This window comes from Carettochelys insculpta, chromosome 16 (assembly GCF_033958435.1).
Source record: "Carettochelys insculpta isolate YL-2023 chromosome 16, ASM3395843v1, whole genome shotgun sequence".
NCBI lineage: Eukaryota > Metazoa > Chordata > Testudines > Carettochelyidae > Carettochelys > Carettochelys insculpta.
The window spans coordinates 20930070-20951238 of NC_134152.1; the positions used below are offsets into that span (position 1 = coordinate 20930070).

At 41.6% G+C, this 21169-nt stretch overlaps 1 protein-coding gene across 2 annotated transcripts in view; it reads right to left on the reverse strand.

Moving 5' to 3' along the window:
* SMG1 (SMG1 nonsense mediated mRNA decay associated PI3K related kinase) overlaps nt 1–21169 on the reverse strand; it is a 146764-nt gene that overhangs the window by 80986 nt on the left and 44609 nt on the right. For both annotated transcript variants that reach the window (XM_075010976.1, XM_075010974.1), the window contains exons 14-19: nt 14539–14669; nt 13618–13779; nt 13068–13186; nt 12163–12250; nt 11083–11184; nt 7857–7997 (exon numbers count right to left, since the gene is read on the reverse strand). In XM_075010976.1, coding sequence (XP_074867077.1) covers nt 7857–7997; nt 11083–11184; nt 12163–12250; nt 13068–13186; nt 13618–13779; nt 14539–14669 — 743 coding nt within the window. The remainder of the gene's footprint in view (nt 1–7856; nt 7998–11082; nt 11185–12162; nt 12251–13067; nt 13187–13617; nt 13780–14538; nt 14670–21169) is intronic.

The following is a 21169-nucleotide window of genomic DNA, read 5'->3' on the forward strand; positions in this document are numbered from 1 at the left end:
CCCCCAAAACACCGCAAGTGGTGTAACTGCTACAGCTGTACAGAGTACATACTCCCAAAGCATACAAAGCAGCTCAGAAGTCTTTTAACAGAGAACAAAGTTTTGTTGGCCTTTTCTGAAAGCAAAACACAGCCGTCAAATGTAAGTCTTCAAGGGCCAGCTGCACACCGGGTGTGAACCCTGAATTCTGTGACCATGAGATACTCCCTCATGGTTACAACTGATGCCACAATCCTGGGTGAGGTACCTGTCATGTCTAGAACTACCTGCTACACAATTTGGCAAAGTGGCTTTCTGCAATTAATACCTTGGACACTTCCCTTAAGTCCTCTGGCAATTTTCCTGCCAACTTAGATATGGCTGCCCAAATATTTGTTATATTTAACTTGTATTTAAGTTAGTTATATTTAGAAAGCAACACCCACCGATTCACATGCACACCTGCAAGGAGGAAGAGGTATAAAATCCCTCTGTCTCTCCATTAGTTTCATCCTCTTTGACACACACTGTCCTGGGGTGTTCATTCATATATTTCCTGCCAAACCCTGTCATTGCCATTTATCACCAGGATGCTATGGATTGGGTAGGAATAGAAATCACAGAATCATAGAACACTAGAGCTGAAAGGCCCCGGGACCTCAAGAGGTCATCAAGTCCAGTACCCAGCCCTCACGCCAGAACCAAGTACAGGAAACTCTTTCATATCTGGCATTCTATTATCCAGAACTCTCAAATAACCAGCATTTTAACCATAAGTAAATTTAAATTACGTTTTCTGTAAGTACAGCATAGTGAAAGTGACTACAAATAAATACAACAAATACAGTGTAAGTTCACAGTGTACAATACTACTCTTGTTGGTAAAGTACTCTCCACACATTTTTGTTTGCTTTTTAATATCCACGCTTGTTTTTCTTTATGCATTGCTAGGCATACCTCTCAATTATCCACAATATTTGAATATCTGACAACCTCCCGATCCCAAGGCTGCCCAATATAAAAGAGTTTATTGTACCCTCAGAACCACCCTGATAGATCTCTAGCTAACCTGGTCTTAAATATCTCCAGTGATAGAGATTTCACAACCTCCTTAAGCAATTTATTCCAATGTTTAACCACCCTGACAGTTAGGAAGTCATTCCTTACGTCCTACCTAAGCCTCCCTTTCAGCAGTTTAAGAGCATTGCCTCCTGTCCTGTTCTCAGAGGCCAAGTACAATAATTTTTCTCCCTCCTCCTTGTAACATTTCTAGGTATTTGTAAGCCGCTATCGTGTCTCCCTCTCAGTCTTCTCTTTTCTAAACTAAGCAATCCAAATTCTTTCAGTCTTTCCTCATAGCTCATGTTCTCGAGAGCTTTAATCATCTTCACTGCTCTTCTCTGGACCTTCTCCAATTTCTCCACATCTTTCTTGAAGTGTGGTGCCCAAAACTGGACACAAGACTTCAACTGAGGCCTAATCAGCACAGAATAGAGTGGAAGAATGATTTCTCTTGTCTTGCTCACAACACACCTGCCAATGCATCCCAGCATCATGTTTGCTTTTTTTTTGCAACAGCGTCACACTGTCGACTCATAGTTTGTGGTCTATTATGACCCCTAGATCCCTTTCTGCAGTACCCCTTGCCAGATTGTTGCTTCCCATTCTGTACGCGTGAAACTGATTATTCCTTCCTAAGTGGAGTACTTTGAATTTGCCCTTATTAAAAACTTCATCCTATCTACTTCAGACCATTACAAATTACGAACCTTTCTTTTTCCAAAGCAGAAATCCTCTAACCATTGCATGGGAACCTCTGCATCCAAACACTTCACCATAGCAGGCAATGAAGTTAAGCTATTCCAGAGGACCTCTGAAGGCTAAAGAGGAGCCTCATTTATCAGGAGAGATGTTGTACCTGTAGCTAATGATTGGCAAATATCCAATTTATGTGCATTCTCCGGCTGAAATGCTCCCTATAGAGCCAAAGCAGCAACCATATGCCACAGGAGGGCCTATTAAGTCTCCAGGTTCCTGCAGAGCAGGGATTTCACTGGATATGTGGAAAAACGTATTGGTGGCCAGCAGGCAGAAACCAGTCTTGAAATTGAAAGCGATCTCAGGGTGATCAGAGATTATCCACCTATCCAATAAGGAAAACAATTCCAACCTAGGTACCCTGAGGTAACAATGCGGAAATCAGTCCCCAGTGGAGCAAATAAACAGCCTCTTTAAAAGTCAATAAGGAGGCAGAATAGGTGCCAAAGGTGAGTGGGGAATCAGCCAGCACTGACACCAGTACTGGGAGAGGCTTTAGCATGGGGGCCAGTAGCAAACAACCTAATGGGATCAGCTACTAAGACAATAATTATGGCAAAGCATAGGTAAGTAGTGAGAGAAGGAAAGGGATACGGCAGTCTGGAGGAAGCATGCACAGCTCTCCCAGACAATGACTGAAAGGCTCCTGGGGTAAGCCAATCAGAGGACAGCTAGCTGGAGCCTATAAGGAGCTGCTCCAGCAGAACTGGGTCAGGTAGATCCTAGCGAGAGAAGAGGAGGGATGAGCTCCCAGGCAGAGCAGCACCTTGATAAAGCACAGCTGGGCAGACCAACGGGAGTTCAGGAAAAGCTCCAGCCTGGTGCCTGCCAGACTGCTGATCCCAAAATAGAGGCCTACAAGGTGCAAGGGGGCCACAGGGGAAGAGGCCTGGGGAGCAAGGCAGTGAAGGGGAGAGAACAGGTTGGTAGAACAAGGCTGATGCCAGAGGATCCCTGGGCTGAGACTTAGTGGTGGGTGGTTGTGAGTCCCTCCCATTCATCCTTGTACAACACCTAGCCATACACCAGCGGTGGCCCTAATAAACTGTAGTCTGCCCCACCATGAGGGGTTAGACTCAGGCTGCAGTGGGCACCCTGGATTTAAACAGGACTCTGGAATCCTCCAGAAGGGGGCAAGGGACTACTAGAGCAATCACTGCCAGAGGGCAGTGCCCTGAAGAAAACTACAGTCTAGAAGGCTATATGGGTCCAGAGCAGACTGCTGCCTGTACTCTTCATGCACGAACACAACAACTGCCAGATGGAGGTGCTGAGCTGGAGACCAAACAAGCTAATTCCTGGATCAAACAGCATAAGGTGCCATGGTGGTGAGCTGCCCCGTCACAGCATGCACTAGCATCAAGGGGACCTTCAGTCTGTGGTCCAGGGGGCAGAAACTGCATTGCCAACAGAGCTTCTGACTCAGCAACATGGCCAGTAGGTACCAAAGGTATAACTAAGAATGGGCTGGTAGAAACCATAACACTGGAGAACTCCTAAGTCAGCAAAAAGTCTAGGATTGAGGGACAGAGCAGGTCTCATTGGTCGTATGCTATCACAATGGAGACTGTTGGCTCTGGTGCCAACATTAGACTACAATGATGCACCATAGCCAGAATCAAAGTTAGAAGTAAGGAACCTCGCTGTTCTCGGCCTGATATTGGAGAGCAATTGCATGGACCTGCTCCATCCCACATGCCTGAGGAAACACAGTGCTGTTCAGCATTCCTCCTAGACATGTCATCATCATCTCCCCAAGCCCTGGAACTGCCCCAAGTCACAGCACCAAAGGCGGCAAACTACCCCTTCTTCTCTTGAGGAATGCCCCAGAGCCCAACCACAAGGCAGCATCAACTGCTGGATCCAAAGGCAGCTGCTGCTGAGATGAGGTCTCAAGGACAGCGCCAATTGCGAGTCTCTTGCCACCCGAATCCTCTTGGTAAATAACTTGATGAATAAATCAAGCATCTCCTTTTAATATGACCCTCATTGAAACACATTAAATTGTTGGGGGTCAACCCCCTATATAATAGGCATTAAACCTGGTGAGCCCATCACACAGGGCAGCTAACTACTCCACTACCAAGTATCAGAGGAGTAGATGAGTTAGTCTGTATCTTCAAAAACAACAGGAAGTCCTGTGGCACCATACAGACTAACTCATTTTGGAGCATAAGCTTTCATGGGCAAAGACCAGCTTCGTCAGAGGTACTCTACTAACACTGAAGTAACACTTCAACTTAACCAAAGGTAGTAAAATTACTATATAGAAGTTCTCAGAAAACGAAGTGTGACTCCTTAATGACTGTAAGACGTATGGAATCTTTTAAAATCATCATAATAGAGGTTCAAATTAAATGCACACCTCAATTTTAGAAAAGAATAGTATAAGGACAAAATAATGTCATCATGGCTAAATAACAGAGTAAAAGAAAGATTCAAAAAGGCATCTTCTAAAAACTGGAAGCAAAATCCTGCTGAGGAATATAGGAAGGAGCATAAGCTCTGGCAACTCAACATAAAAGTATAATTAGGCAAGTCAAAATAACAGAGAGAGCAATTAAAACAGCAAAAAAGATTAAGTTTAATAAAAGCAGGAAGCCACTCAAACAGTAAGTGGGTACACCAGATGAATGACATGTTAAGAGTACAGTAATGTCTCAACATTCATGAGGGTTCAGTGTTGCAAACCTTCGCGAATGCTGATTTTTGCTAATATGGGGAAGCGCCAGCTGCCAGCACTCCCTGCCCGGGATGCCAGCTGCTGGCACTCCCCATCCAGGGCCCAGCAAAGGGGCAGCCACCAGCACTCCTTGCCCGGAGCCCCAGGGAAGGGGCAGTGGCTAGCGCTCCCTGCCCCAGAGCCAGGAGAAGCAGCAGCCACCAGTGCTCCTGGCCTCAGAGCCACAGGCTTGCGAATAACTGAATTTGCAAACCTGAAGCTGACAAATGTGGGGACCTCACTGTACTCAAAAAAGACAAGCGTGTTCCAAAAAAGCTAAATGAACTTGCATTTAGCTTCTCCACATGGGTCTTCATTGCAGAGAATATGAGGGAGATAACGTAGCTAAACCATTCTTTTTCAAGAGCAAATTTGAGGAACCCTCTCAGACTGAAGAGTGAATAGAGCAGATTTTGGAACAAACATAAATTAAAGCAGGCGTCTCCAACCTGCAGCCCATGGGCCGCATGAGGCCCTGGACAGCTAGTAATGCGGCCCCACAAGATTGTAAACTTTTAACATTATTATGTGATTTATATACATTAACTATATTATATATGCAGCCCAAGACAATTCCTCTTCACTCAATGCGGCCCAGGCAAGCCAAAAGGTTGGACACCCATGAATTAAAGAGTAATAATGTTACCAGGACCAGGTAGTATTCACGCAAGAGTTCTGAAAAAACACATATGAAGCTACAGAATTACTAGATCTGGCATGTAGTCTATCACTCAAATGAGCCTTTCCCCAGATAACCAGAGTACAGCTAATGTGAAACCAGTTTTTTAATAAAGGCGCCAGATGTGATCCTGGCAATTACAGGCCCATAAGCTTAACTTCAGCAGCAGACAAACTGGCTGAAACTAAAGTACAAAATGCTCAGACACTAAGATGAAGACCATTTGCTAAGGGAAGAGTCAATATGGCTTTTGTAAAGGGAAATCATACCTCATCCATCTATTAAAATTCTTTGAGGGGGTCAAACATCTGTACAACGGTGACACAGGGGATATAGTGTACTTGGACTATCTGAAAGGCTCTGACAAGGTCCATCACCAAAGGCTCTTAAATGAATTAAGCAGCAATAAGATAAGAGGGACTTGTTTTCATGTATCAGGAATAGATTAAAAGGTACCAAATAAAACTGTCTCATGGTTTCTGACTACAAGAGACCCCCCATCTGGGTAATAAAAGGAAAACATCAAGTACAAAAAGTGCAAGATGATGATGATACAGAGCCTAGTGGTAAGAATGAAACATCAAAGAAAACTGCTTATTGGAAGAAAATGATGAGGATGAAGATGTGGATATGGCTGAGTGGATCAATTAGTTAGTAATTTAAATAGTTCACTTTGCAATGCATCATTCTTTAAAACTCTATGCCTGTTTGTATGACTCTGATTTGACAAGTAAATTCCTAAGCTGTTTCATGTATTGGATACTGCTAGGAAAAAAACTTTAGCTAATCCTTAAGGCTTATTGATCAACTAGGTTTAGAATCTATCACTCAAGTATATACTATAGAAAGCTTCAGAAAAAACAAACGTGGAGCTGCCAGTTGCTACAGTCGTTTTCTTATACGGTAGCCCTCTGACTTATGTGGAGGTTGCGTTCCTGCACAACCCCACGTAAGTCAAATTTTGCATTATGCAGAGGAGGCAGGAAACTGATCAGCTCCACAGCACTTTTCAGTTTCCTGTCTCCTGTGAGTGTGTGGAGCTGGGAGCCAGGCTGCAGCTCCCCACAACTCCCATGAGTGGAGAAACTGACCAGCACATCACAACTGCTGCAGTGGCCAGTTTCCCTCTTCCTGTGAGTGGTGGGGAGCTACAGCTTGGCTCTCAGCTCCCTGCTGCTCACAGGAAACAGGAATCAAATCAGCTCTGCTGTGTTGGGCAGTTGGTGGTTATTTCAACCAATGCCTACATAATTTCTAAACTAAATTTCTTCATACATACTTCTAAAGGCTCAAGCATGACAAGTTTAATTTTTAATAAATTCCCAAGTTAACCAGGTGCTTGGGTGGAGCACCACCAAAACGGACATCTGCTCATATGTAATTCTGTATAGAACAGACACTTAAGATAGAAGACAGCTTCCAATAAGCACTTCCTAGCCTGATAATTCAAACAGCTCAGTGGAATTTTACCAAAATTGTCAAAATCAGTTTAGCCTTTGGGCTGAGAAGAATAAGAAGTCAGAGCACTAAAGTGCATGAAGTTACAGTAGATCCCTAACTTGTGCATGGGTTGAATTCCTGGGCAACCACGTGTAAGTCAAATTTTGCATAAGTCGGGACTGGGATGGGGAGGTCCCCTGGTGACTTCAGGTCCCCAGTCCTGGCTATGCCTGGCTCCCTGATCCCATGAGCAGCGAGGAGTCCAGAGCCAGGCACAGCAGTGCTCGCCAGTTTCCTGGCTCCCCTCCACATGTGGAAGTGGCGGGCAGCTGGGAGCCGGGCGCAGCAGTGAGGGTCACTTTCTAGGCTCCTGCAAGTGAAAGAAGCTGGAAGACAGGCTGGAGCCTGGTTCCTGACTCCCTGCCATTCACAAGTGCAACTCCTGTTATTGCAAGAGATGTGTAAGTCAAAATCATGTAAGATGGGGGTCTAGTGTACAAGTATCTGAAAAAGAATCTTGTAATTAATGTATTTCACAAGTAACAAGTAGTCCTGTACCATCTTAGGGACTAGCAAATTTATTCATTCTGAACTTTCATGGGCAAAACCCATTTCCTCAGATTTTACCCATGAAAGCTCACAACCTAATACATTTGCTAGGTCTCAAAGGTGCTACAGGACTGATTTTTCTCTGTAAAGCTGCAAATCAGCACTACTATCCCTCCGAGACAATTAAAGTGCTTGTTCACTAAAACAACCCTAGCATACAGTTCTCAAACTGAAACTAAACTAGACAAGCAATTTTTTCAGTTGCCAAACAGTAGTTTTTGAAAGGTGGAAGCAGCCTTCTACCATCAAAAGTGACTTTACATTACTCCTAAGTACAAAGAGTCCAAATGTTAAAATAAATACTTCTTCCAGGGTGTACTGAAAAGAACTGCCAAAGTGATTTAGTTTTATATATTTAATAAAAGCAGACTCGCAAATGCCATCACAGGTAATGTAATATATCATGAAGCAAAGCCAACTGTAAGTTAGTTACTGCTTTTGACTTAGGTCTGTTGATGAGCAAATTTAATATTTCAGGATTCAAGGTAGCCAAAGCAAACCAAACATTAAACTTATTCAGTAATAACAGGCATATATTTACTACATAATCAAGTGGACATTGTAAATGGTATTTTTTTTTTAATTTTAAAAGGCACAAAAAGTTCTTACCCTGTTCTGTGACAGCTCCCATACAAAATAAAACTAATGACATCAGAGAAATCCTGTGGGTGGAATGTATTACTTGGAGCTTTGCCCATGTGATTTCTTACAGCCAAAGAGATTTCTTGTATTTCTGTGTGGCTGTTGTTACTACAAAAAGAAAAGCACGTAAGATATGTCTGATTCTGCTAAGACCAAACTATACTATAGAAGAAAGGTCACAAAATTTAAATTATTCACAGCATTTACTAAGTTTTAGGAAAGAAACAACACTATGTAACTAGTTTTTGTTTTGAACAAAACAATCCTAGAGCTCATCTGGCCAATCTCATCTCACACAGGCCTGGAGGGAAGGGTTTTTGCAAAAGTGACAAAGTAAATGTACTTTATCTACAACTACCTTACATCTGTAATTGTCTTTTTTAACCCCCTCTTCTTTCAACTCCTGGAACTCAAGCAAGTAGAACTCTGTATTTTATTTTGGAATACAAATTTACTGAACTGCTTTTGTACCTGTTTTATGTCACTAATAGTGGAAGATATTGAGACTTAACTGGTTTGCTTAAAAAAAGTTACCAGAGTAAGTTGCTGAGAAATTCCTCAATGCAACTTTTACAGTTAAGGAATATAACTGGTTTTATAACTATAATTTTTACATTACTCACCTTTTGGAATAAAGCAAGGGCTGTTTTTTTTTTTTGTTGTGGGTGTTATTATTTAGAGGTATGAGCACACCTAGAGCATTTTAAATTTAATTAGTAAATGTGTAGAATTTTATATGGTCAGGATTTCCTTGAGAGAAACATATGAGTTCTGAAGAGCTTATACAGAGGCAATTTCCAAAAAAGCTCCACTGTCATAAACCCTGCAACATATACATAAATTCTTGATGGGAAAGGGCCAGGGTGAGAGTCCCTCTGTCTCTCCCAGTTTTCCAAGTTTTGCCAGTTTGCCATTTTTTTCCCCTTAAGGTGTTCATTTGATTCTTCTGCCCACCAAAACAAATGTCAATATCATATAAAATTCTTTTTTAAAAAATTTAATAATGTGTAGTATTCTCCAATTTATACCTATCTACCCACCAGAGCTTGGCAATCTCTAGCTGAACAGGAAAAATTAAAGTAAGAAACTTCTGCAATTATAGATGATTTAATTATATAGGATAAAAAAAGAGGTCACAAACATTATTTATGGTAGAGTCAGAAGATTTTCGTAAGGCTTGAGGGACTTCATATTTTGATAGATTTACCAGATATTAGAAGTATTACTAGATTTCAAATTCTCTGCCAGTACAACTTGAATCATCTTATTGAATTATAGGGTGGTCAAAGTATTATGTAAAAATATATCAACTGAGTTGCCATACACTGTTTATCAATATTTAACTCAAAGAGGCTGTTGCAGTCCAAAATAAATTATGAAGAAAACACTCACATGTTGCTAGATTAAGACTATAATTATTTTTATACGAAAATAAGAATTTACTAGATATGCACAGAAGTAACAATATTCTTCCCAGTCAAAAAGGAAGTTATAACTCCTAGAAATAAGTCTGTTCTCAGACTATGATAATGATTTTTTTTTTTAAAAGGAGGCTAGGCCCAGAGTCCAAGATGTTGTTAGTGTTGAAACTCTGAATTATACTCATTTTACAAAAATTGTTAATTCATTTATCTCCAATTCCATAACAGCTATTTTATGCTAAAAAGTTTATTCTTGCAGCACCTAATACAAAGAATACTCTCATAGTAGAATCATAGAACCATAGGGTTGGAAGAGGCCTAAGGAGCTTATCAAGTCCAAGTCCCTGCTCAAAGCAGGACCAATCCCAACTAAATTATCCCAATCAGGACTTTGTCAAGCCCAGATTTAAAAACCTCTAAAATGGAGATTCTACCACCTCTCTAGGTAACCTATTCCAGTGCTTCACCACATTCCTGGTGAAACAATTTTTCTTACTATCCAACCTAGACCTCTCTCTTCGCAACTTGAGACCACTGCTCCTCATTCTGTCATCTGTCATCACTAAAAACAGCCTCTCCCCATCCTATTTGCAATCCCATTTCAGGTAGTTGAAGGCTGCTATCAAATCCTCCACCAGCGCTCTCTTTCAGACTACGTCTACCAAAAAACTTAGAAAAGGCAATGTTGACGGCCAGATCGAAGAATACTAACAAGGCGCTGAAATGCATATTCAATGCCTCCTCAGCATGCTGCCACCCACAGCGCTTCAAAATTGCCACGTTTCACTCCTGCACAGGGGGTCCTTTTCGAAAAGACCCCACCAACCTTGAACTCCACTCATTCCTCATGAGGTCATAGGAATAAGTGGATTTTGATGTTTGTGGGGTCCTTTTGAAAAGGACCCTCATGTAGACAAGCTACATGGGAGTGAAACGCAGCAATTTTGAAGTGCCGCAGCTGGTGGCATGCTAATGAGGCGCTGCATATGCATTTCAGCGCCTCTTTAGTATTCTTCGATCTGGCCATTAGCACGGCCTTTTTTGAAGCTTTTGGTAAGTGTAGACATAGCCGTGTAGACTAAACAAGCCTAAATCTACCAGCCTCTCCTCATAAGTCATGTGCTCCAGCCCCCTAATCATTTTTATTGCTTTTGGCTGGACTCTCTCCAATGTGTCCACACCCTTTTTCTAAAGCGGGGACCCAGAATTGGGCACAGTATTCCAGATGTGGCCTCACCAGTGTCGAATCACTGTTAGATCTGCTGGCAATGCTCCTACTAATACAGCCCAATATGTCATTACCCTTCTTGTCTACAAGGGCACATGGTTGATTCATGTCCAGCTTTTTAACCCCTGTAATGCCCAGGTCCTTTCTGCAGAAGGAAACAACTTCCGTCACCGGGAATTGAAGCCAGGTCACTGAAGTGAGTGCCCGCGGCTAAACAGCTTGCCAGCACTTCAAAGTTTCTAACTTCGAAGTTCGCACAGTGAGAATTAAGCTAGTGAGGTACTGCATATATTACTCACTGCTTGGGCTTGTTTACATGCCCCCTTTGAAGGAAGGGGCTCGTGTAGACAAGCCCAAAGCATCAAATCCTAATCACTAAACCACCAAGGAGGAGATGTACTCATGTTTTATATCATCCAAAAAAAAAAAAACCAAAACGATTTTTATATATTTCAGAACTGTATTTTCTTAAAATTAAAATAAGTTTAGCCTGTGAAAACAGTAATACACTCTAGATATACAAGAGCTTTCAAAAAATATTTACCTCAGAACCACATCCAAAGGAATTGACTTTAACAGTTTTCCAAAAGCTTGTCTTACACGGGCACCAGTATGGACTAGCTGAACACGGCACACATCAACACACCTGCATAAACAAAGAAAACAAGTTATAATAAAATGTGCAACTAGTAACACATAGTAAAACTCTGCCATCCGTCATGTTGGGAGAATTGGGGGTGCCAGTTAGTCAATTACTGTGGTTAATTAAGAGTTAACTGGCATAAGTGTGGGACAGGATAAGAGCCCTGGCAGGGAGTACAGGCTCTGGGATGGGGCCAAGGAGGAGTTTGAGATGCAAGAGATGGCTCTGGGATAAGGTATATGAGGGGCATTAAGGTGGCATTCACCTCAGAAGGCTCTCAACAAGGGGGGACGTGTCCCTCATGCTACTAGGCAGAGGCAAGGGATGTTAACGTATAACCAGTTAACCGGTAAGCCTCACCCCAAAGGGATGAGCAGCCCCCACCCACCACAGGCAGAGAGTTGCTCCAGCCCCTGTGTGGCCCACCGCAAACAGGGGGCAAACTCCAGCCTGGTCAGAGCAGCCCCCATCTGCAGCAGACCCAGCCCAGGAGCACTGAGGGCAGGGGATCTGCAGCCAAGCCAGGCTGAAGAAGCCTCTCCAGCAGCTCCCCCCAATTTAATCAGTTAACCGGTTAAGCCTAATGCTTAACCAGTTAACTAATTAACAAGGTTTTACATCCCCTAGCAGAGGTGCGGCTAGGCAACTGTGTGCTGTTTGCCCCAACAGTTGCCATCCCCACAGCTCCCATTGGTCATGGTTCCGTCCAGTGGAAGGGGTGGAGCCAGCACTTGGGGTGGGATCAGGTTTTAGTACACAGAGCCCTCATGGCTGTTCCTCTGCCTAGGAGCCATGTTGGCACCTTCTAGGAGCCACCTGGAGCCAGGAAGGGAGCCTGACAGTCCCACGCCAACTGGACTATAATCCAGATTTTCCAAGACCACCAGAAATGTCTCTTTATGGAGATTTCCTGGTGGTCAAGTGCCAGACAAAACAGCTTTTACAGTATTGAGAAAATTTACTAAATTTTTGGGAAAGTACCTCTGTAAAAGGTCATCTGGCAGGGAAGATGACAGGGCATGGAGGCTACTACATGCTTGAAGACAAATATTCACATCTTCAAGAAGGGCTGCATTAAAGGTAAAAATAAAGGATGTCATTTTCATTAAGATGAAAAAATTAATTCATTTCCACACAAAGCTATCCTGAAGATTAAAGGATATTATTTAAAAAAATAATTCTTTAAAAATTCTATTTAACTATATGGATTTTATTAATACAAATGGAAGTGTCATGGCAATCAAAGCTGTAACTGTATCCCTACCATGTATACCTAACATCACTGTGTCATTTTAAAAAAAGTATAACTATCATTAGTAATAATTCCTGGTACTTATACTGCACTTTCTGACCTTAAACAATATTCACAGATTATTCTTCATATTGCCTCTGTGCAATGGGGATAACATACATTTGACTATATTGCAGATAGTGACAAAAAAGGTGAATAAAGCAATTTAGTTTCACAAGGTAAGGAAGTACAAAGAGCAGGACTAAAATACTTGCTTCCATAACACTGCCTTCATTTTGTTTTCCAATCTCTCCCTAACACAATACCTCAAATTACGTTAGGATTACTTATTCCTTGTCAAATATATGTAATCTGACTTCCAAATATTTAATCACTCCATTGAGAACCTTAATATCTTGATGCTGGTCCTCTCCTGAAAGTATATTATCCTCTCCAAATAACTGACAGTTTGAGGAACAAGTGGAGAAGTAAGGGGGTGGTTATGCAGCTGCAACCAGAGCTCAGCAAAAAATGGCAAATCAGAAGTGACCACAGTTGTATCAGTCAGTTGTCTTCACCCAGGGACATATCAATAAAGTTAATGACAGCTTAAAAAGGGTAACTAATAAGAAAGAAAAATTTTGTGCACTCTTACTGTTTCCTAGAAGTCCTTTACAAAACTTGTGGAAAGATGGAAGAGAGAATAATGGTGCATATGTTTCTGATTTTTTCATTAGAGTAGCCACTTCCAAAGCCCAGGTCATCAGTAGTTTCCTAAAAATGTATTGCAGAATAGTCATTCCATACAACCGAAACCAAGTTACTCAGAAAACATTAAATATGCTGAGTTTTCACATCCACCTGGCAATGTAAGCTTTCAAATATTTGTGAAAGACAATCATTAAGTAAGTGAAAGTAATCTGTCAATTGGAGTTTTGGAAGCTCTATATTTAATGTTTGGCTAAGAAAAGTTTCTCCTCTAATGTTTTCATATTAATGAAAACATGATCAATTAATTTTTTTCAGATGTGTTAGCCTGAATAATATGAACTATGATCTTAAGTTATCTCCCACTTTTGAAATGTTTATTCCCAATTCCCCTTTTTTTTATAAAGTAAAACAATGCAAACAATTTCTTGGTTCTAAATGAAAATTAGTAATTCTCTTGGAAAAGACAATTTCAGATATGTAAAAATATGGTTTACCTTGTATCATGAATAAGGTTATCCTTCTTAAGCAATAAACCCAAAAGGTTTAGTATGATAGAGAAATGTTTCTTCGTAGCTGTCGTTACAGTGCTAATCACTGCTCCATCAAACAAAGAAGGAGAGGAGGAGCTAAGGCTACTGGATATGAAGTGGTCATGCCTGAAAGAAAATGAGAAAAGTAGTATTTTATTCATTAAACATACAATCAAATCATACACAAAAAGAAATTCACTGATATACTCAGATGTGTTTCCCAGAAACTAGTTTCAATGTTATAATCACGACAGTTTAAAATGAAAAATTTCCAATGCCCTCTAAATGCCTGATTAAATAAGAAAGAAGTTAAATATAATTATTTTAAAATAATTTCATGCTAACTACAGCCCGAAATCCTAACACAACACTTCAAATCTACTTTAATTTTTTCAGTTGTAACATACAACCCTTTGTTGAAGGTTTTCATGGAAGATACCACACGTACAAAATGATGCATTGTTTTATGTATACTGAAAAGAGCATGCTAAATATCAGAGAAATCATGTAATGTACTAGAGGTTATTTTTCTCTAAAAAGGAAAATTATTCCATGTCATAAATTGCTCACAAAATTATTTTAAACACACTTAAATTAGAAATTATAAAATATACCTTAATCAGCAATTTAAAATCTTTTGCAGAATATTTTTACAAATCAGAGAACATGCATGGCCAATTTCAATCTGGAACCATTTTTCATAAGGTACAATACTTATGAAAACAAAAATAATTGACAACAAGAATTTATATGAGAAATGGTGGCACATCATTGATACACTAGTATCAGTCCTGCTATAGCAAAAATTATTTCTTAAAACACAAATATAGTTTACAGTTATCTATTTATTGTCTTAAATATTAAATGCCTCAGTGATCTTCCTACCTGGTACAATGTGAATATAAAGTATAGAGAACTGCATACTGGACAGCAGGAAAATGAACTGCTATGTCATTGTGAACAATCATCAAATTCTTACTCAACAGTGCAAACACAGTTGGAGAAAGGGCCCACATCTATAAAGCAATGTAATAAAAGCATAAATAAGTATATGTAAAGGATATTGCCATTAGTCACACTTACATGTATCTGGTTTATAAAGAAGTGGTAATACATTTGCTTGAAACAAAAAAGGTAATGCTGAAATCACCAACTATTTTCATCTACTTAGAATTTCTCAAATGTACATGCTTTCCGGCCCAGGGTTGAAAAAACTCATTAGTCTTAAAGCGAACTTATGTACCAGAAAAAAAGTAATGCAAGGTTACTTTGAACTAAAGTTATACAATATGAAAGTTGGAAATAGTACAGCCTTATCGCACATTTTATTTCCTTCTCAGTAATTTCCACATATTGCATTTAAACACATTGGCTTTTTTGTTTACTTGATTATCTTTTACATGATTTATTGAAAACCTGTTCTTCATAGGTCTGACCACGTGTGCTAATTTTTTATTTTGCTGTTCTCTTTTTTTAAAAACAACACTCTTTACATTTGCTGCCCCAAATGATTTATATTCTACCTTGAAAAGACAGAACACAAAAATCGAACACAAGGGAGCATCATACTATCAGTTAAAATCATTTTAATATATGCCAGAAAGAGAAACTACTCACCTCATGCAGTAACGATGGTTCTTCGAAATCTATGTCCCGGTGTGTGCTCCACAGTAGGTGTTGTGTTTGTCCTGCACTCCAGACTGGAGACTACTTCTAGCAGTATACAGGGGGGTTATGCATGCGCAATCAAAGTACACACCGTTCACACCACTAGGGAATCAAACACACAGCCTCACACTCCTCAGTTCCTTCACTGACACCCTAATTATGTAGACTGCACTGAAAGAGGGAAGGTGGGTAGGTTGTGGAGCACACACAGGGAGACATCTCCAAGAACCATTGTCACTGCACAAAGTGAATAATTTCTTTTTTCTTCGAGAGATGTCCCTGTGGGTGGGCTACGGAAGGTGACTGTAGAGCAGCAGTACCCTCTATAATTGGATCGTGGGGTTTGAATTGGTGCAGCTACTGAAGCCAGTACTGCTTTAGCTGCTGCCATATCTCTGTCTGCATGTGACTATCACATAATGTGTCATGAAAGTGTGGTTAAAAGTCCAAGAGGCTGTATGGCATATGTCCTGTAGCAGTATTCCCTTTAAAAAGGCTATTGATGTCACTACTGACCTTGTAGAATGCGCTCCAAGCACTGACAGGAGAAGCCTATTTTCAATAGAATAATATACCATACATGCAGATATAAGTCTAGACATATGTTGGGATGAAAAAGGCAATCCGTTTGATCTTTCAGCTATGGATAAAAATATTCTTTGCGACTCTCTCAACAATTGAGTCCAGTCTATATAAAAAGATATGGCTCTTCTGACATCGAGCGTGTGTAAACTGCACGAGAGGTGTGACATTTAGGATAAAAGGAAAGGAACACTATAGGTTCATGGACGTGACATTGGGAACATATTTTAAAAAGAACAGAGAGGTGGTATTGTAAGACAACTTTATGTTTGTGGAAAGGTCTATATGGAGAGTCAGTCAAGGCAGCTGTCTCGCTCACATTATGAACTGATGTTATAGCGACCAAGAGCATTTTGATTGTTAGTATGTCGAGAGAACATGTGGCTATTGGCTCCAAATGGCAGTCTCATTAAGGCATGAAGGATACATTCTAAGTCCCAAACGGGAGACAATGTTTTGCAGACCTTTCCAAAACCTCTTTATGATTGGATGAGTGAACATCGAGAAGCCATCTAAAGGTGTGTGGAAGGCTGTTATCGCAAACAGGTGGACTCTGAGTGAAGATAGTAACAGTTGAGTATCCTTCAGATAGCTAATAATAGTTGAGAATCATGAACAATGACGTTTTTAGAGGTTGTATACCCCTTTAAGAGCACCAGGTCTTAAAGCGCTTACACTTGGCAAGTTAGGTCTTACGTGTTGTTTCTCCTCCGCTCTGTAACAGAGCCTCTCTCACTTGTTGGGAGTAGTGGTTGGCATCTTCTGGGAGCCACATAGAAGCCAGGCGGTCAGATGTAAAGTATGCCATCTGAAACGGAGCACCAAACCCCACCCTGTTTTGAAAAAGTAGGTCCAGATGGTTGGGGAGCAGGTAAGGAGGAGAGAGATAAGTGAGTGAGTAAATGAAACCAAATATGCCTGGGCTAAACTGGAGCTATGAAGATCACTTGTGCTCCATCTGCCTGGATTTGCCTAAGGACTCTGGCAAATCAGCAGAATAGCTGGAAAGGCATACAGAAGGTGAGTATTCCAAGAGAGGAGAAAGGCATCCCATAAAGATCTGTGCCTTTTTGCCCACTCTTGAGCAATACTGATTGCATTTGGAGTTTCCTGACACTACAAAAGAGATCTGCACCTTGATGACCCCATGTCTAAAAGAGCTGTTGGGTCACTGTGTGATGGAGCGCCCACTCGTGATCTAGGGAGAAATGATAACTGAGGGAGTCTGCAGTTGTATTGTTCATGCTGAATAGGTATGATGCTTTGAGGACAATGTTGTGCACCATACACCAGTTTTATAATTTTATAGCCTCTGCACAAAGTGATCGTGATCAGTCTCCTCCCTGATGACTGATATAAAATATTGTTGTGGTATTGTTCACAAGGGTTCAGATCATCTTGCCTTGAATATGAGGAAGAAAATACGTGTAAGCATTGAAAAGGGCACGTAGTTCAAGACTGAGCTGCAGCCTCTGTTTGTCTTTGGTCCATCAACCCTGGGCATGATAATGCTGGCAATGTGCTCCGCATCTGAGAAGTGACGCACATACCCATTGCAATCTGTTGGACTAGTTGAGTAGGACGAAATGGGACCCCCCCCCGGCCACTTGAATAGTTCGTTCTTGGGTCTGCCACCATAAATATGCGACTACCTTCAGAGTTATTGTCACTTGTCTGTATGTGTTATGTCTGGCAGGCATATAAAATGATGCCAGCCAATGCTGAAGGCATCGGAAGTGCAGACGAGCACTGGGGACAATGTAAGTAATGGCCGCCATATGGTCCAGGAGGCGAAGACATATGAGAAAAAGACCTGTAGGGCTGATGGTGTGTTGTGATATAAGGCTCTTTTTGCCTCACAGTGTTGTGACGGAAAGCAAGCACCAGCCATTGTAGACTCGAGTCAAGCTCCTATAAAGTCAAAGACAGTGGCAGGTTCTAGGGTTGATTTGGCAATACTGATGAGGAAGCCCAGAGATTGCAGAAACTGTTTCGTAGATTGTATCATAGCTCTTGCAGTATGTTGTGAAGGATCTCAAATGAGACAGTTTTCAATGTACGGAAATATGGCGATTCCTTCTCATCTGAGGTGTGCAGCCACTAGTGAACACATTTTGGTAAATACCCTGGGAGCAGTTGAAAGCCCAAAGGGGATAACTCTATACTGATGATACTCTGACTTGATGACAAAACGCAGGAAGCACCTGTGAGCAGGGTGAATGGGGATGTGGAAGCAGGCATCTGGAAGGTCGAGGGCTGCGAACCAGTCCCCCTCGTCCAGCGCAAGAATTAAAAAGGACAGTGTGGTCATCTTGAAACACTGTTTGCAAACATAGCTGTTCAACAGTCATAGATCTAGGATGGGTCTCCAACCCCCTGTTGTCTCTTAGTAAGTATTTTGAATAAAATATTTTCCCTTGATGTTATTTTGGAACTACTTCTACAGCACCAATTTGTAAGAGGTGCTGTACTTCCAGACACAGTAAGTTCTAGTGAGAAGGGTCCCTGAGGAGGAAGGGGGAAGAAGGGGGATGGTGGAAGATAGTATATCCCCAAGCAACGATGTCTAAAACCCATTTGTCTGCGGTTATGGTTGTCTGTTGGTGATAAAATGGGTGTAGGCGGTGATGGAATATTTGGGTAATCTGGTGCACTGGAGAGTCTGGGAGGTTCAGCAAGCCCTCGACCACAACTTCAAACCTGCTGCTTAGAAGCAGGTGGTGCAGTTGTGCAAGTATCCAGGGCTCTGCACCTCGGTTTTGCGGTATGTTATTGTGTTAGTATGACCTGTAAGTTTGTCTCATGAAGGGCTGATCTTTTTATTTATAGTATGGGGTGTACTTGCTCCTGTGGAATGGAGGAATGTACATCCCTTAAATGCGCTAAAGGAGCACACATATCTTTGCTAGAATGCAAGGTCTCTTCCATATTTGCCACAAAGAGCTTGATCTTATCAAATGCCAAGTCCTCTACTTCTGCCCGAAGCTCTTTTGAGACACCTGCTGCTTGCAGCCATGAGGATGTCCTCATGACGATGGCCATAGCTGTGGCTCTGGCTGCTGTATTGGCCAAATCTAGTGCCATCTGTACTGCTGTTTTAGAGGTAATGTAACCTTCTTGAACTATAGACTTAAGAATAGGTCTCTTATCCTCAGCAAGATGGTTAAGCAATTGAAGGAGTTTGGAATAATGATCAAAGTTATGATTAGCTAGACATGCTGCGTAATTAGCTATGTCTAATGGAAGTGTAGATGATGAGTAAATTTTTCTACCGAATAACTACGGGCTTATACTCCTTATCAGGAAGATTACTTCTATGTTGTGGTGTCTTTGCTCTGTGTCTGACTGCATCTACCACAGGAGAACTGGGGTGAGGGTTTAAGAATAGAAAACCCATGCCTTCTGCAGAAACAAAATTTTCTATTGGCCCATTTGTTCACAGGTGCAACTGTGGCTGGGGTCTGCCAAACCTCTTCTGCGGCTTCCATTACAGTTTCATCAAGCGGTAAGACTACTTTGGCTCTGGTACGTGGTTATAAATTTTTTAGCAGCTTTTGTTGTTCCTCTGGTACTTCTGTTAGGGTGATCTTCTGGCTAACTGCCACTCTTTTAAAAAGATCCTGAAATTGTTTTAGGTCATCAGGAGAAGAATGGTCAATGGATATGACTATTTCCCCTGGAGATAATGAAGATTTGGCTGTTGGCAAGTCCAGAGGCAACTGTGATCCAAGATCATCAGACATGTGAGTATCATGTAACTGACTCCTTTTCAGTGTGGGAAGATGGATACAGTAGGGGATGGCGGGTGATATGCTGCAATGGAGGATACTCTGGAGTGGTCCCTAAGCATGCTGCAGTAGTGACAGGGAGATCGATGTGACCAATACCTAGAATAGTCAGACCCATAGTAGTCCATATAACAACACTGATAATGATCTAAGTAGCAATACGATACATGAGCTCTATTTGGACATGAGTGCTGTGATGAAAAAATTATGTTATCATAATGTTTATCAGTTCTGGAGAAGTCAGGTGATGTGAGAACATCTGGAAGCCGTCTAAGAAGTTCTGGGCGAGCAAGAGCAATGTGCAGTGGTATAAAGAGGGTGAGATGATTGGTGAGATCTCAGTGCCCAATAATGAGAATGGTGACCACTAGTATGAGCATTTTGATGATCTGGTGGCACAGAAGATGGTAAATGATGTCTTGGTACCAGTGACCACACGGTGGAACACAGACTAGGGTTCTGTGAAGGAACTCCATTACAGTTTGCTCTAGTCTTCCGTGGTGCCTTGGACCACCTTGGTGAGGTGTGGAGCAGTGTCCACGCTGAGGATTGATGCTGTTGGTCTCTCAGTGCTGAGGGGCAACACAGCACCATTTGTTCCTCTGGCGCCAGGAACAATGTTTGTTCAGTTGACGTCATTTGGGCGCTTGACACCGCAGCTGCAATTTGATCTGCTGGTGCCGGTGTTACAGATTGTGCACCAAATTCTGGCACTTTTGGTGCTGCTGAAGTAGAAACTGAAGCCACTTTATGCGAAGTATGGCTTTTTTGATTGGAGTCAGAGGCAGCTCTTGGTTTCTGCATACCCAATGTGCCTGGCTTATCAACCATGCTCAGCCTACGCAGGAGGAAGCATGAAGGGGAAGACTTATATTTTGCCTTTGTTCTTACTTAGGCGGTGGTGGAGCCCCTGTCGGAAGGGGCAGTCTCCACATTATTCTGTCCACCAGGCAGAGGCTCAAGAGCCTTATCAAAAAGGATCATTTTTAAATGCAGCTCTCTGTCCTTTCTGGCTCCATCTGCGAGGCTCCTGCAATGTGAGTATTTTTGCAGAATGTGAGCTTCTCCAAAGCAGCATATACATTCAGCATGACCGACTGACAGGCAGGCATAGGACCATGGCACTGGTGAGGATGACATAGTTGGTATCTTTCCGGGGGGTGGGTTTTTTTTGTTTTGTTTGTTTTTAAAGCAGGCGTAAGTGGTCGCTTTAGTGAGCTATCTGTAATCTAAGTTCTAACTGGTAACAAAAATTCTGAATAAAAAAGTTTTTTTACTATCTAACAAGATTATCTAAAGAACTACTAACTATAAAATCAGTATTTTACTGTTCTAACGGCACGAGGAGAAGAGGAGAGGCTGAGCTCTATCTATAGCTGAGGGCAGCAGTGAAGGAACTGAGGAGACCAGTGCTGTGTGTGCAAACAGCATGTGCTAAGATCACACATGCAGCCCCACCGCATACTGCTAGAAGAAAT